The 16,462-nt window shown below is 48.3% G+C and overlaps 5 protein-coding genes across 12 annotated transcripts in view; 2 read left to right on the top strand and 3 right to left on the bottom strand.

Moving 5' to 3' along the window:
* Window positions 1–7,323, bottom strand: part of LOC1278792 (latrophilin Cirl) — an 88,672-nt gene extending 81,349 nt beyond the window's left edge. For 6 of the 8 annotated variants that reach the window (XR_009764938.1, XR_009764939.1, XR_009764941.1 and 3 more), the window contains exons 1-2: window positions 7,114–7,323; window positions 4,337–5,356 (exon numbers count right to left, since the gene is read on the bottom strand). The gene's annotated coding sequence lies outside the window, so the exon portion shown is untranslated. Of the gene's footprint in view, window positions 1–4,336; window positions 5,357–6,712; window positions 6,908–6,930 lie in introns of those variants that run through there. The other 2 variants (XM_061645946.1, XM_061645948.1) reach the window with 2 other exon arrangements.
* Window positions 7,324–7,903: 580 nt separating this feature from the next.
* Window positions 7,904–11,492, bottom strand: LOC1278790 (conserved oligomeric Golgi complex subunit 3). The gene is made up of 7 exons (XM_061651722.1): window positions 11,186–11,492; window positions 10,612–11,124; window positions 10,194–10,541; window positions 9,953–10,116; window positions 9,737–9,876; window positions 8,560–9,665; window positions 7,904–8,485 (listed from the first exon to the last, which is right to left on the bottom strand). Exons 1-7 carry the CDS (start codon window positions 11,357–11,359, stop codon window positions 8,060–8,062), a joined length of 2,871 nt encoding a protein of 956 aa, XP_061507706.1. The 5' UTR covers window positions 11,360–11,492; the 3' UTR covers window positions 7,904–8,059.
* Window positions 11,493–11,955: 463 nt separating this feature from the next.
* On the top strand, window positions 11,956–12,351 carry LOC11176077 (transmembrane protein 141). Its single transcript, XM_003436626.2, has one exon. It carries the CDS (start codon window positions 11,956–11,958, stop codon window positions 12,295–12,297), a length of 342 nt encoding a protein of 113 aa, XP_003436674.1. The 3' UTR covers window positions 12,298–12,351.
* On the top strand, window positions 12,351–14,030 carry LOC1278789 (putative GTP-binding protein 6). The gene has a single exon (XM_318421.5). The coding sequence runs from the start codon at window positions 12,351–12,353 to the stop codon at window positions 13,980–13,982; it is 1,632 nt and encodes a 543-aa protein (XP_318421.5). The 3' UTR covers window positions 13,983–14,030.
* Window positions 14,031–14,074: 44 nt separating this feature from the next.
* On the bottom strand, window positions 14,075–16,439 carry LOC1278788 (UMP-CMP kinase). The gene is made up of 2 exons (XM_318420.6): window positions 15,603–16,439; window positions 14,075–15,144 (listed from the first exon to the last, which is right to left on the bottom strand). Exons 1-2 carry the CDS (start codon window positions 16,017–16,019, stop codon window positions 14,800–14,802), a joined length of 762 nt encoding a protein of 253 aa, XP_318420.5. The 5' UTR covers window positions 16,020–16,439; the 3' UTR covers window positions 14,075–14,799.
* Between the last annotated feature and the right edge of the window lie 23 nt (window positions 16,440–16,462).

Here is a 16,462-nt window from a genome sequence, read left to right as displayed (position 1 = left end):
TCAACTCCAAACGTTGAGGCAGCGCCGCAGTGTTGATGATGAGGATTAGACACTCTGTATTTGTGTGTGTGTGTGTGTGTGTGTGATGCGCGGATGACCCAAATTTTCGGGCCATCGCACAATGTTCCGTGTGCGCACCACATCGGTCAGGTGAAAAATTGAAGGGCAATCATTGGGAAAGGCCGAATGAATTGGTACGACAGGGGCACTGGAAGTAGCGAGGGAGCCCAAAAAGCAAAAGAAAGGAATACGAGCTCAAGGGACGTGAAAGGAAGGAGTGGGGAACGTAAGAATGGGTAAAGAAATAGCTTATTCCCAACGTGCGCGCCGTCGCCGCCAGTTCCCTAAAACATTCCCCCACCACCCCATTTCTCATCACTGCGAAAGTGAGGCTTGATCGGTTCGGGACTTTCTGCTTTCCCCCGTTACAAAGACGTCCACCAATCGTAGGGGAACGGGTTGGGGGGGGGGGGGGGGAGGGCGCAAACACAAAGGGATAGAAAATGAATACACCGCGCCATCATAAACGCTAAAAAAACGATCGCCTCGTTTCCGAGTCTCGGGGGGCCCACCACCACCCCGCCCGACCGGGACGACCTACTCCCTTGGTTCTGTGTGTCCCTCGGTGTGTATGTGTTCAACAGGAACACACACACAATCCCACTTTTGGGCAATCAGGCAACCCCGGGAGCTGCAGCACCATGAGCAGCAGCGGCATTTGATCAGCGCTACATCGGTCCGGCAGGTTTTGGTGGTCGATAAGAGAGACGGAAGGGAGAGAGAGAGAGAAAGAGAGAGAGAGAGAGAGAGAGAGAGAGAGAGAGAGAGAGAGAGAGAGAGAGAGAGAGAGAGAGGTTGATAGAAAAAAAAGGCTCACAAATAACGCGGGTTAGGCGGGTGGGGGGGGGAGGGAAATCTTCAACCAATTTATGATGGAAATGATGAAACGATTGTGAACGAAAATCATCCCACCTCGCATAAGAATAAGCGAGCTAGAACGGGAGAGAGAGCGAGAGAAAGAGAGTAGAAAATAGAGGCAACACAGCTCGGAACAGAAGTAAAAAGAAATTGAACACAGAACCACGAAAAAAAAGGGGTGAAAAAACTTCGATCCTCGGTGTGATCGATTCTGCAATGATGATGGGAGCGTTCTCCTTCTTTTTTTTGTTAACGTCGTAAATCATTATAAGACGACTGAAGATGACTAGTGTAAAGGTAAGTGGTAAGAAAAACTATACCAGCATAGCAGCACAGCCCCCAACCAAACAAGCCGCCACATGAGAAGTAGGACAATCATTTACGTAAATCAATGATTTGACAATAAAATTTAGATAAAAAAATGTATTTTTTTCCAGTATTTTACAGTTTGCGCCGTAAAAAACGAACATAGTTTTTGTCTATTTTTTATATTGCATCCTTTCTTTAGACAAACGAAGCAACAATATTTATTAACCCTTTGCAGACAGACATTGAAATTGCAAATAATGGAATATTGATTCTTGTTGTACTCTTTGAAATGTTTCATTTAACACATAAATCCACACTCACATTATGGCGCTGAATATGTTTTAATCCAACCATCATAGACCCGTACGCCTCTTGCCCTCTTCGCACTGTGCTGACGATGGATGACGGCAAACCACCAACTTCCAGCGCGAGATGCAGAGTAATCGGAACAAAGGTAAAAAAGGAACGCACGTTGATAAACCCAGATGCACAGGCGAACCCAACAGCACCGGGAAAGGAAGGCGAACGGCCGCCGCCGCCAAAAAAAGGGTGACGAATCGGGGGAAGGAACGACTAAAACAACACCGAGAAGACCGGAGGAAGAAAAAACAGCTCCAGCAGCAAGCGTGTGATGGTGTGGTGGTGGTGGTGTGCAGGGAAAATTAAAATTAACAGCTTAAATGAGCAAGATTTGTTGTAAGCGCTCAATAATCGCGGCCCTCCGGGGCCTTGCGGCATTCTCATCGCGCCCGAATGCGAACACAGAGAGGTTTGGTGTGTCGTGTGTGTGTGTGTGCGTGTGTGTGGAAGAAAGGGAGGGAGAGAAAGAATGAAGGAATGGAGAGAAGAAAACGCATGTTTCGAAGGTGTTTGGTTCGTTGTTTGTGGTGCGCCCCCCTCCCCCTGTTGGAATCGCTCCACACACTCGATCGCACAACAAACGCGTTCGCGCCGTATCCGTATTTGCCATCGTTCGCCGGTCCGTGACGTGAGCTGATTCTAGGGGTGGGGGTGCTGCTGCTGCTGATGATGATGATGATGCGGAAGACAACCTATACACGGGACCGTAAGATGGTGGGCCGGAGGCGCAAGGGCGCACTTGCAGACCGTGTTAGAACGGAGTTGCCGTTTAGAGTCGACTGGCTGCGCGCATTAGAAAGAGTCAGTGATATGCAAAAAGAGAGAAAGAGAAAGAGAGAGAGAGAGAGAGAGATAGAGAGAGAGAGAGAGGGTAACAAACAGAGGGAGACTGGAGGATAAAGCTTTGGTTTGACGCGTTGGCCCGACGACGACCAGCGGACGGTAAAAAGAACGTCAACCAGGGTTTGTGCGAAACTGCATGCGGCAAACTGGCCACAACTGAACAGCAACACACACACAAACACAGACACACACCACAGCTCAGGAATGAAGCTAAATGAGGAAGCTTAATGAAGGAGATAATCGGCCACCGGTGTGTGCTTCTGGTGGGCTGAGGTAAAGTGCGCTCATCGCATTTTCGTTTTACGACTGGAGCAGCCCTCATACCCCTTCTTTCCCTTCCCACTCCACCGATGACTTATTATACTTTTGGCCCTCCCCCCTTGAAAACGGATGGACAAGCGTTTGTACCAATTAAATTAGCAAATGTACTGTGCGGTGCAAAGGAACCGGGGAGCCGAACCCAGGGGGGTCGGTGGTCAAACTTATGTTCCGTGTCAAGACGTCTGTGCTAATGCATTTTCAGTGGATGTAATGGGAGTTTGCCGGTTTGCATTGCAAATATTAAGCAATAAATAATTTTGAATTTGAAGGCATAGCCGTTACCGAAACGTTAATGTTGCGCTGTAATTGCCAAAAACAACAATCATCACTCACTTAGAGCTGTATTTTGTTGTTTTTCAATTGATCTCATTGGGAGAATTCTTCACATGCAATATGAAGTAAAGGGAAAAGACATATTTCAAGACAATGTTCAGCACGTTTTAAACCATTAGGAATAAACATTATTATTTTCAAAATTCATCCATACCGAATTGGCGCTCTGTGAATGGTATACGTGACGAATTCTATAAGCCCCGACGTGGATCATTTCTAATCTTGGGCCCCTTTCCGTTTTAAGATCGAAGGCTGACATTTCAGCCTGTCAGCTGTTTGCATTGTACAGCAGTTTTCGAGCAGTTATCTAAGTGGGTATAATATACAGGTGGGCTTATCCCAAGATGTATGAATTTAGAAGGCTGATTTTTATCGCTTCTGCTTCTGAATGAAGATTTTAAGAGTGTTTTGTGCATTTGTTAAGCCTCCAGAAAGCCTGTTGGAGTAAAAGTTTTCACCCGTCATGTTAAAAAGTGACGTTCAAATTTGATTATAAAAACAGGCTATGAGACCACTTGGTCTACATACACTTTGATTCTAGATTCCATCACCTGATCTATGTAATGCACTTTAGGATAAATGAAAACACGACCTTTTTTCCAGCCTTTTTACGAGCATTGTACTAGAATCTAATTCTAGCTTTGAATCTAAGGCCCGGGACTCATCAAACAAGTCAAACTCATGTTGCATGAACATTTTTGGACTTGTTTGTACATCAAAACGGAAACGAAATAATTTCAACTTAATTTTAAATTGTTTTTGTGAATGAATATGAGCACAGTTTTTCGCACATCGCACACTAGTTTTGTGTGTGGTTTTGTATGGAGTGTTGACATGATTTCTGCCGCCAACCAAACTCGACATAAAAAAGCTGGCTAGTATCGTGAAAGGCTCCAAGCAAGCAGAATATACAGTTGCGTGAGACATTACGTAGGTTTGGTTAACGTAAAAAGACACAAATAGTTTGCATGCTTAATTATTACTTTTCCACATTTGCTTGAAATGACTATAAATGGAAAATTTTATATCACACAGTATATTATTAGCGACAACATTTCCCTTCTCGTTCACCAGTTCGATGAAACCCGATTTTCTACGTTCAAATGTTTTGTTCCATTTTGCCCTGCTCTACATTAAGCAATAGCTGTATGTCCCAGTCGGGTTCACTTCCACTCTATTACGCTAAAGTGTGCAATATTTAGACATTCATTTACAAAAACATTACAGACTACATCATTACATCACGCCGTACCTGTGTGCCGCTAAGGGTCAGCAGTTCCATCGTTGCTCATTATCATACTCTCCGGCGAACAAAAGGGTCACCGGCCTAGCTGGGCGCCAACCGTCTTCGTCCACTAATGAATATCGTTTGTCGTTCTGTCGCTTGTGCGCTGTGTGTGTGTATTGTAGCAACCCGTTGGATGCCGATTCACTGTCGCCAACAATTACAAACTTCTGGTTTCTTTTTTCACCACTTTCCACCGATCCCGACCAACGGCCCAGCACTGCAAAGGGGCATCAACGCAAAAGCACACACTCGTCGTTCACCGAAACCAGAATGGAGAAATACACATACACACACACCCGCACTAACACATCAAATCAAGGCCCTCTGGGAGCTCACACACAGAGTCGGGACCGACGCGGCAGGCACACCAACCCAACAACAACAACAGCACAAACCCTCCAAATGCACTTACGCGACTCGGCGGATGCACCACTCTCTGCACTTGGGCGACAAAATTTCACCTGTCGCTTTTCCTCCCGCTCTCTCTCACTCTCTATGCTACCCAGGACACTCTTGCTCTCTCTCTCTTTCGCTCTCGTTACAGCGTGATCGTGTGATCGTGTAGCTCACTAGTGTGCAGCGAGAATGATTCTCACTGGCCCGAGCGACCAGGCGGGCGCTTCCCTCCCCCTCACACGGCTTTTCACTATTATATGCGCGCGCTGGGCTTTTTTCTACTATTATTTTTACTTCTGCTCCCCGCGCACGATCCACGTTTTATGCACCTCAATCAGCATAATTGCACACGCACGCAAACCTGCTGCACTACGAGCGAGAGGATTTATTTTTTCTCTCTTTTTTTTCCTTGCGGGAGGATATGCACATTCATTCACATTCACACGGAGCAAGAATATTTTTGCACACTTTCGCTAATATGCACACAACGCGCGGGAGGGCCGGGGGCTCACCGTAATGGAGGTTTAGAATTTTCTTGCCTTAACAACACACTTTTGCACTACACTTTTCGTTGTAATTCATTACGCACTGTAACCGGAAGAAAGTAAAACGATATAGAGATTTTTAGGAAAGTTGGTGATATACAAACAAAAAAAATGTGTTTCCAATGAAATTGCTAGAGGAAAAACAATGGTAAAACAAATCACAGAGAAACATCCGCAATCGCTCCCAATATTCCATCGAACGTGAGCCAGCACACTGCAAGGAGCAAAACGTAAATCACCATGGCAACATGCTGCAGCCTTGGCTGGAAGAAAGGAGCACACCCATGACAAACAGACAAGGAAAGGATGTGCTTAGTTTTCCTTGTTTGAAATAAGGATGCTTTAGAGCAGAATGTGATTTAAATACCTAATAAACCAACCGATAGTTGCGTACATAATTTAGAATAGCAAATACTAACTCAAACACGTGTAGAACTTTCATTTTCTAGAGTATTTTTTGTTTGCTTGCAAAACACCGTGAGAAAAAAAACGAATTTGAAATGAAAAAAAAACAACCGATACCACAAAGAACCAATCCCCTAACGAGCAGTTAGGTTCCCTTTTTTCGCATTGAATTTTGTGTCTCCGTGTCTGTGTGTGTGTGTGCAGTTAAGAGCGCATCCGAACCATTTGTCAGTTGCATACTGCAACGCATTGCACCGAGAGGATTGTTTGCTGCACACCACCAGGGGCGAAAACAAAACGAAACGAAACGAAAGGCAAACGACGAAAATTCGACGAAATTTTGTATTCATCCAGTTCGGCAAATTTCAATCCATCCCGGCTGTGGCAGGTAAGAAAGCCTGCAATAAATCACTAATAATTATCATTCGAACGGTGTAATCATCATTAATGTTTTCTTTTAAACGTCGCACGACCGCTTACTCGGCAAGGGTGAAGGACCGCACTGAAATCCTTACGCCCTTTTGCACAGCACACTGCTTTGAAACGTCAATTCACATAATTAAAGCGTCAAATACCGGGAACGAGGTGAGAAAAATGGGAAGTGACAGAATCCGGACTGAGATGAGATTGATTTCGACGAGATTGTTCCTCCCGCGGGACGCGAAGCACGCCCGGAACGCGTCTCATCGATCCCACACCCGGGGAGAAGGCAGCAGGAAGTATGTCCTTCAGACGAATATTAATTACTCGTGTGCCATCACTACTTTCATTCGCCACCCTCCACCACAACCACCACCAGCCCCCTCTTACGGACAATCGCAATTTTCAAACCGACAAACGATGCGCCCCGGCAATGCAATTGACAGCTTCCACTCTCGCTCTCCTGCTCCGGAACAAAGGAACGCAAGATCAGGGCAAGGTGGAACGGGCCACCGACCAGGGTGCAGACGATGATGCGTGTGTGTGTGTGCGTGTGTGAGTGTGTTGCACCTACCCGGAATCACCGCACACACCGTCGTCTGAGCTTAGGTTTTCTTGCTTTACAGGCGTTCCCTCTTGTTCATTCATACTTTGCTGCTGCTGCTGCTAGTTCCAAGAACGCACCACCATCGCACACCATCGTTACTTGCTATGGCAAATCATTCAGGATCATTCACGCACTCTCGTACGAAACGGACGCACATAGGCACACACACAAACACACATACACACCGTTGGGCAATTCTCAGCTAGAGCGACGCCGCGAGACGCCAATCAAAACTCTTCTTCCTCGGCTGTGAGCCACAAGCACTTGTATTTGGGATCGCGACATACGCACACCGAGAAGTTGTGAGCCGATGCACAGAGCCACGAGCGAAATTAGCTGAACGCTTTTCATTCGCACCGGTTAATTACCTTTAGACGGCGGTTTGTTCCGTTGTTGTTTTTTTAATGCTACACTCTACACGACACACGATTGCACAGTCAGATTTATGCTGGCGGGCTGTGTCCCCGTGCGGCGGAAATCCTCGCGCAAAGGAAAATGTTCGATAGACCGCGAGCAAGCACACGACGCGTCCGACGTCTCGAAAAGTTTACACAAAATACGACCCAGGCTCGCTTATCCGTGGTCCTTCGGCTGGGCCGAATTACGCCACGGCACGGAATATCGAGACTGAATGGCTTTGACAGCATTGACACTGTGGGTGTCACACACGGGACACGCCGTTCGACATCCGGAAGATAAATTTGAAAACGCTTTTTAATGTGGCTGTTATTTTACACTTTCTTAGTGATTATTTACTTAGGAAGGTTTCATATCGAGACGAGTCATTATTTGTGATTATTCTTATATGTTTGTGTGGTATTTCTTTTCTGTAGACCACTTAAGTTAATACTATAAATAATCCCTGTATTTTTTGTACTAGCAGGGGTGTCAAATGTTTATGTTTTTTCTGGAACTGCGTTTAGGATTTGTTTTTTGTATGTTTTTGTATTTCAACAAATGCACATAATTCATACAAAAAACACTAAAAAGCTTCAAATTAATGCATTTTTTTGTGTTCTTTGGATATGCCATATCGAAGTAAAGTCCATATAATTTGAATTCATATGACACTTTTCTGTAAATTATCAAAAATCATTCAAATCAAAATAGTCGCCCATTCCAAGAAAATCATTAATAAATGCAGCAAAAAACTCATCATTGCGATAATATACCAATAAGATAATACTTTAATTTATAGAACATTAAAAAGGCAATGCGAATTTACAGGAAGTCATTACAATAGCTGTGCCCAGGAAACGCTTTCAAGTATAAGAAAATTACTTTGGAAATGGTGAAAAACAATATTTTCCTCATCTAACTTTGTACAGCGCTGGCGGATTCCGATTGATCGGATTGTTCTACGGGCACTTCGGCTTCTTGTGTTTCCACTATCACTTCCTTTCCCTTTTCCGTGTCCTGCTCTTCGTCCCGGTCGATTTCGACCACCGTATTTGCCCCGCTATCGAAGCTGACCTTCTTTTCGACTGGAGCCTTCGCGGGTGGCACTGCCTCCGCGGCGTTACTACCAATCGACGAAGTGCTTATCTTTCGTACCGGCTGGGGTTTGCCAAACGATGGCACCGGCTGTTCGCCAGTCGCTCCACCGGCGAGATTCACGCTCGAAAGCAGCACGGAAATCTGTTCGGCTGATGGGCAGCTCACGATCGTCAGATCGTCCTTTGTGTACGCGTTCAGCATAAGAATTTGTTCCAGCTTCACGAACGAACCGATGATATTGTTCTGCAAAACAACAAAAAAGGGGAAAAAAGGGGGTTAGCTTGAATGCAACAAGAAATGCTTCACAAAAGGAATACCCGAATCGGTCGGAAGAGGATAAATTCCGTATCCTTGTTAGCGAGGTAGAGCTGCATCGATCGCTGCAGCCCCGCCAGTTTCGATTTGATATTCCGCAGACACTCCTGTATGATGGAACTAATCTGCTGCGGGGCGGCGAACGGTGCCATTCGCAGTGCCATTCCCGTGCTTTGTCCGGCCGCTGGAACAGTGCCGGGTGTCGTCGGTCCACCTGCCCCAGCCACCGGGGCCGGTTTCGCTCCGCCCGGTTGATTGCGAAGATGGTTCTGGGCCGATTCGATAAACGTGAGCACTGGCCCAACCATCTGCTTCGTTGCGTCCTTTATGAACGTTTCACACACCGTCTTCAGCTGCCGGTCCACATCCTTGCGCGAATCGAGCAACTGTTCGCGAACCTGCGGCGTACCGTCGAGCAGAAACTCGAGCAGCGCGTTGTTTGATCCTAGCGAAAACAGTTGCTTCCGCTTCTGCAGCAGTTCGTAGGCGGCCGTCCGCACCTTGCTAAAGTCCAGGCTTGTCTCCTTCGCCGTAAAGTCCACCCGAAACGGTGCAATCTGTTCGCGCAGAATGAGCAGATGCTTAATTTCGAACAGCTCGCCATCGATCGTGGTACGGTTCTGTGCGATCTGGCTGGCGGCAGTCGAAACGCTGTAAATGCAATGTGCCAGCGCTTGCTGGGAAAGGCTCTGGAAGATGGTTTTGTCGATGCAGCGGTACAGCCGTGACAGGCAGACGAGCGTACGGCGCACCGTCGGGTACCACATGCCGTGCATGTCGGCAGGCGAGCTGCCCCCAGTGCGCACCTTCAGCACCGAATCGGTGGCCGACGGTGGTGTCGCTTCGAGCGAGGCGACCGACATTCCCGATGTGATGGAGCTGCGCGAATCTACCCGCCGCAGGTGGACATGGGGATTCTGGTTTTCCTGCAGCGACAGAGCGATGCTTTCCATCATTTCCAGCTTCTCCGGGTAGGCGAGATCACCCGCCGAGGGCCGATAGTTACGGATGTCGGACTCGAGATAGTTCTGCGCCCGGAAACCGATCCGTTCCTGTACGTCCTGCAGCAGCTGGTATACAATTTTGGCAAAGGCTTCGAGCGAGTCGGCTACGGCACGGAGAGAAAGGAGATTTTATAGCGAAAAATACATTCAAGTAGACTGGACACTGTACACTTACGACTGTAGGACACGTGTTCGTCCAGCATTTCCACCTTGAGGATGCTACAGATTTCGGCTAGCGTTTCCAGATGATCGATGCGTATAATGTAAGGCCGAAGGGTGTCGTACAATATGGTGCACAGTCCTTCCATGTAAATGCTATAAAAAAAAACAGATTACGATTAACGACGACCACTAATTATTGCACAAAGCATTCAGTCACCCAAAAACCTACCTCAGTTGCGCACTGTGTTTGGCAAAAAACTGGTAAAACAGCCTATGCTCATCCTGGCAGATGTGCACCATAAAGGCACAAGCGGAACGCACCAAAGCGCAATGATCTCCTTTGTGCTTTTTGGCGAGGTCTTTAATCGCTTGGTCCACACCAGCGCTCATAATCTACGAGAAAGGGGAAACATCAAAGAGATTAGATTGCTATGCTAAGTCCAACCCCATCAAACTCTTAGCCAAATTACCGTGGCGCGCTGTGTTAGATAGTTTTGATGCAACTCTCCCAGCAACTGTTCGTAGTCGGGACTGCGATCGAGCCGCTCCTCAATCAGGGCAGTGATGCGTTTGACGCGTGGCGAAGAAGCTTGGAACTTTCCGTAGAATAGCACAAACGCTGCATCTGCCGTCGGATCGCTCACTTTCGGCTGATCGAGCGCTTCCAGCGAGCGAGGAACGCCGGAGCCCTTGGGTGTGAGTACCTGGGCGGTCGCATTGGAAAGAATGCCCAGCACGTACGCCTTCATCATCTGTGTTGCTTTCGAAAGGCAGGCCCGATACTTCACCGCATACGCCGTTGCTTCGCTGAATGTGGGCTGCAAAAGAAAGTATCAACAGTAAAAAGCATTTAGGATAAGATCAATGGTGTATCGATATCGGACTCACATTCATGCGCATATACTCCAGGCAATCGTCGATCGTGTTCAGCATATCGACAAACGTCTCGTTCGAGACGGAAAACGTTGGATTGTGCAGCCGCTGGGATATGCTCTCGGCCTGGGTGAAGTACTTCAGCCGCTTCTTGATCTCCTCGCCCGTGTCGCTGAGGCGCGCCTGATCCTGCAGCAAACTTTCGCTGGCCTGATGCAGCGAGGCCGTTTTCTCCGACACAAAGTTAAACTCCTGCGTCAGCTGGCGGAGCGAATCGAGCGATACGTCGATCTCCTGCACCATCTGGTCGCATTCGCTGGTGCGCGCTCGGAGCTGCTCGTAGTACTCCAGGTACACATCGTCAAAGTGTTCGAGAATTTCGGCATCGATCGAGTTGTACCAGGACAGAAAGTTTTGCGTGGAATCGATGACGCAGGCGGACTGTTTGAACTGCTCCAACGAAGCCGGCAGCTCGCCGGATGGCGCTTGCTCGTCCTGGTCGGCTGATGATGCAGATCCCGCACCGTCCTAGAAGTTCAGCAGCACAATAAGGGATTGGTTTTTTATTTATTTATTTGCTCGTACTCACTCCTGCCTGCGGGACCGCATTTCTATTGGCCAGATCGGTTAAACGATTGATGAAATCCGTTTGCGTGGCACTGAGCGGGGCGAGCGGGTTCTCCTTCAATTCCCACTGGACGAGTTTCGATTGAATCTTGCGCAGGCTAGCGTTATCTGCTCTCATCGTGGCCACTGTGTCCATGTTTAAGCGCGTAACGCAAAGCAAACCCCCGACCGAACTGGATAAAATTGTCCTCGCGAAAACGGGAGAAAATCGGGAGACGTGTTTGTTTACACCATTTGTATGATGTCTGCGTATTCGTCGCGTTTGACAGCTAATGATTACAGTGCGAAACGAAATTGTAAGTTCGTTTGGAGAAAGTAATACCTACTACAGGTAAGGGGGGAAATTCAAAGATAATCTTTCGTTCTATATTATTGTTCCATTATTTTAATGCTTTTAATATTGCACAAAAAATTAATTTTATTGCTAATAACGAATCTTTTCTGGCCTTCAAGTTGCATCTCTCGCCCACGTCACTCGCACGTCAAATTGTCGCGTTTATTATGATTTCGCAATCTGCTTTTTTGTGCGAGTGTGTGCGTGTTTGTTTACGTTCCTCACTCCCAAAACAGACCATTTCGTGCGGTCAGCGATCGCACTTTAGCAGAATCGTGAAGGTTGCGTAACGTGGTCGACCAAAAATCGCACTAGACAAACAATCGTTGGGCAGTGAGCCAATAAATCCCCTTTTTGGCCTACCTCATCCATCCGGCAACACCCGTCGTGGCAACGCAATGAACGACATACGTCAGCTGAAGGACCAACAGCGCGACAAACATCCAGGCTTCGATTCGTACATCGAGTGCATGAGCCGGTCGTTGTTTACGGGGTTGGCGACGTTTTCGCTCGGGTTTGCCGGCATTTACTTCCTGCAGCAAATCGGCCAGCGCTATCTGCCGTACACGAAGAAGGGCAACATACTGGTGGCTACGCTGGTCGCAACCGGTGCCGCGTACAAGGTGACCTCCGACCGTACCCGTGCCTGCCAGGCCCGGTGGATGGCCGTCGAGGAGAAGTACAGTGTGCTGCAGGACGCGATCGAACCGGCTGTACCGTCGAAGGAGACGATTGTTTAGAGTGCGAACGGGTCGTACACACAAACATACGCTAGCACAGATTTTAGATTACAATGTTAGGATTAAGTGTAAGAAGCATCGTTCGGAAGGCGTGCGTGAAGAATGTTTTACTACAATCCTTCCAACCAAAGTGCCGCAACGAGTTGGAAAGATGCCGACAATTAACACAACTCTTCTTTTGCCGAGAAAGGTACACCGATTCGAGCAAGTACAAGGGAGGAAAGCAAGCAGGCCAGCGACAGAAAGCGATCGCATCAAAACACGAAGACGATGATGAAGCATTGGATGAAACGATGAACCAACGGACGGAGCTGATAGAGGATCGCGAGTACGACACGGTTGCATCCAGTGCGATGCATGTAACGAAACAGATCCTCAACGTACAGCATGTAGTGATCATACAACCCTACATCAAATGGGGACCACGAAAGAATCCCACCAAACCGGACCTACTGCTCCAGGAGGCGGAAGCGCTCGTCCGTTCGCTGCCCCGATGGAACATTGAGCTCAGCATGAAGGTGCCAGTGGAAACGCTGGACAAGCGGCAACTGTTCGGCACCGGTAAGCTGGAGGAACTTAAAGGCATCATCCAGGCGCGGCAAGAAACCGGCACACCACTCACCTGTGTGTTCATCTCCAAGGGTACGCTCACCTACGGCCAGAAGCAAACGCTCGAGCAAGTGTTTCGGCTGCCAGTGATGGATCGTTACTCGGTAGTCGTACAGATACTTCGGCTGCACGCGGTCAGCATGGAGGCAAAGCTGCAGGTCGCCCTTGCCGAGCTACCGTACATCTGGTCCCAGGTGAAGGACCAGGAAGGATCAACGAAAGGCGGCGGTCGTATCTTTCTGAGCGACTCCCAACGACAAATGCTACAGTTGCGCGAGCGCAAGTTGCGCAACGAACTGGCCACGATCCGCTCCCACCGTGAGCTGCTGCGCAATCGACGCCGGCAGAAAAACTTCCCCGTCGTAGCCGTGGTCGGTTACACCAATGCGGGCAAAACGTCGCTCATTAAAGCGCTGACGGAGGAGCAAAGCCTGCAGCCGCGGGATCAACTGTTTGCAACGCTGGACGTGACGGCTCACGCCGGCCTGCTGCCCTGCAAGCTCGAGGTGCTGTACATGGACACGGTTGGCTTTATGGCGGACATACCTACCGGGCTGATTGAATGTTTCGTGGCCACGCTCGAGGACGCTATGCTGGCCGATGTGATCGTGCACGTGCAGGACATGGCGCACGAGAACTGTGCGGAGCAGCGTGCGCACGTGGAGCGCACGTTGGGCAAGCTGATGCAGCAGGGCAACAACGGGGACCGAGCGCTAACCCCCGAGCGTATCATTAATGTGGGCAATAAGATCGATCTTGTCGCCGACCCGGCCGACCTGCGCATGGACAGTGACGGCGAGCAGCAGCGACTGCATCTCATCTCCTCCCGCACGCTGGTCGGTGTGCACGAGTTGCTGCTGGAGGTGGAACGACGTGTGTTGCGCGCTACGGGACGGCAGCGCATGGTGATACGGGTGCCGATGGGTGGGCAGGAGTTGGCATGGCTGTACAAGAATGCGGCCGTGACGGAGTCGGCCGCCGATCCGAACAACGCCGAACGGTTGCTGGTGAGTGTGGTGATAACCGAGGCCAAGTTGCAACAGTTTCGCCATTTGTTCATTCGAAATCGCGGCTGACAAGAACGGTCAAAGTCAAATAAATGGTTTGTTAATGTTATACAGGAATATTTTGTTATTGTAAAATCAGTAAAAATCTTTGCGCATTAGCATTTGTAACGTGACACCATATATTTCTAATGTTTATTATCGTTTCATCAATTCATTTACATTCACACCATTCGAGACGAAGAAAGAAAAAGAAAAGTAAACAGCAGGATGCAAATAAAACAAAAATAGTTGAAGGAAATTAGCACTGTCTAACAAAAAAAAAACTTCACATAAACGACAGGATTTGGTGTACGATTCACTGTGCACGAGCGATCCGATCCCTTATATACCCCATTTCACATTCCTTCACCGCAGAAACAAACCTAACAAGAGTGAAATTAATACTTTACTGCTGATTTTACCGTTTGCGTTTTCAGTAGCAAAAATGGTCAGTACATTGAATTATGCCATTCTAGCATAGGATATACATATTGCATACAATTGGTTAAAAATACTGGTAAGGAAACGGAAAAGGGAAACTAAAAGGGACAGTTAATAAGCCCGCAGGATTTTTCACCGGTAGTAGAGGGTACAGAGAAAGGAGTGTGGGAGGCGCTTGTGTTTTCGATATTGAGGAATGTAGGCCGGCAGCTTTGAGTGGAGAGCGCATAGCATTTCCGCATCGTTGCAGTCGGAAAAGAGCTATTTCAAACTCCACTGACCAACGCTTCCCGGCGACAACCTGTTATGGCTGGCGTCTGCTTAATGATATGAAAAAACCGGATTCTATTCAAATTAGCGTGTAGTTTTGCCTTCGTACTCCTACCGACTACCCCGCCACACGCATCTACTTCTGCTCGCCAAAAATTGCCTTCACGTGCTCAAAGACCGCATCCGGGCCGGCGCTGGCATCGATTTTCTTCACCAACTGCAGCTCCTCGTAGTGCTTAATGATGGCCACCGTGTCGTTGATGTACGTGTTGAAGCGCTTCTTCAAACTTTCCGCATTATCATCCGAGCGGCCGCTGCTCTCGCCCCGCTTCAGGCACCGCTCGGTGCACTGCTGCTCGGAGCACTCGAAGAACAGGACAAACTGCTGCTCGACCTTGTCGGCCATCTTCTTCGTCCAGCCCTGCAGGTTGTCCTCGTTCCGGGGGAAACCATCGATCAGGAATCGATCGTTACCGGTCGCCTGTACGGGAGAGGGGTACGGAAATACGGTCACCGATTAGAAGTGTGCTCTAGGCGCCATGTGCCAATCTCATTATAAAGCTACAACGTTCGGTTGGGGGGCCTTTCTAGAGCACGGTGGTGGTCTAAAAATAACAAATACTGTATAGATATTAAGCGTAAAAATGCGTCTCGTTGGAAATTCACCGAACTTGAACCACGCTGCTACCGCGCGTGTCACCCAGTCTGACCCCCCGTGCAGTGACCATTTGGTAATCACTACCACCACACACCACCAATAAACGACATGCACGCATTCGACAGCACTTGATTGTGTAATAATATTCCACACACGTTCATTTTCAAGTGCGTTTCCGCCCTTATCGGTATGCCAATCCAGGATAGTATGCTGGAAAGGCCCGTGATGCAAAAATCGCACACCACCACCATCATGCACCATCATCATCATTATATGCTCACCTCGGTGGTTTTGTTCATGGCATTTTCCAGCAGGGCGCAGGTAATTTCCACCGGCACGATCCGCCCGTTCTTAATGTTGTCCTCAATCAGCGCTCCGTACTCGGACCCCTCCCGGTTGCGCTCCTCGCGCAGCAAATCCCCGGCGGAAAGGTGCGTGTAGCCAAACTCTTTCACTATCTTCTCGCACTGCGTACCCTTGCCCGAGCCGGGCGGACCGAGCACAAATACCACCTTCGGTTTGCCCATCACGCTAAACTTCGTTCCGAATGGACACACGGGGACACTGCCGTTGCGTACGACGGATTGCGGAAGCGCCGACGGCCGGATACACTGTTTGCCACCGATAAGCGAGCCGGACCAGCAGCGTTTGATGTGATGTAGCGTCGAGCCTGTCGAGCGAGCAATTACCGACGTCATAAAACGACCGCGAGCGAGATGGTGGATAGTGCGACGGCGTGCTGCGGGTGTGCTGACGTCACTGTTGGCCTGGCCAAACGCTCACAGAGAGCCACAACAACACGGGTGGCGTTAGAAAATCGATTGAATGCAGCAAATTTCCTGTCTCGCCGCTCTCGTCTTTCTGCGTTTGTTGGCACTAATTTTTCGCGTGCAGCTAATGCCGGTCGCATAGTGGTGGCTCGGTTGGATAGAATTTGCTGCACTAATGTGACATTTTATGTGGAAAATATAAATAAAAGAGTGGTATACAAATTATTAAATTGAATTAATATTTTAAAAACACTTCAAATTAAAAAATGCATTTAAAAACTTTACTAAAAATTAAATGAAAGATTTTAATGATGGTCGACCACCGTGACATTTGACAGCTACGTAATCAAAACAAACGATCAAGGCGCGCG

This window comes from Anopheles gambiae, chromosome 2, assembly GCF_943734735.2.
Source record: "Anopheles gambiae chromosome 2, idAnoGambNW_F1_1, whole genome shotgun sequence".
Taxonomy (NCBI): domain Eukaryota; kingdom Metazoa; phylum Arthropoda; class Insecta; order Diptera; family Culicidae; genus Anopheles; species Anopheles gambiae.
This window is presented reverse-complemented; position numbering and strand designations above follow the sequence as displayed.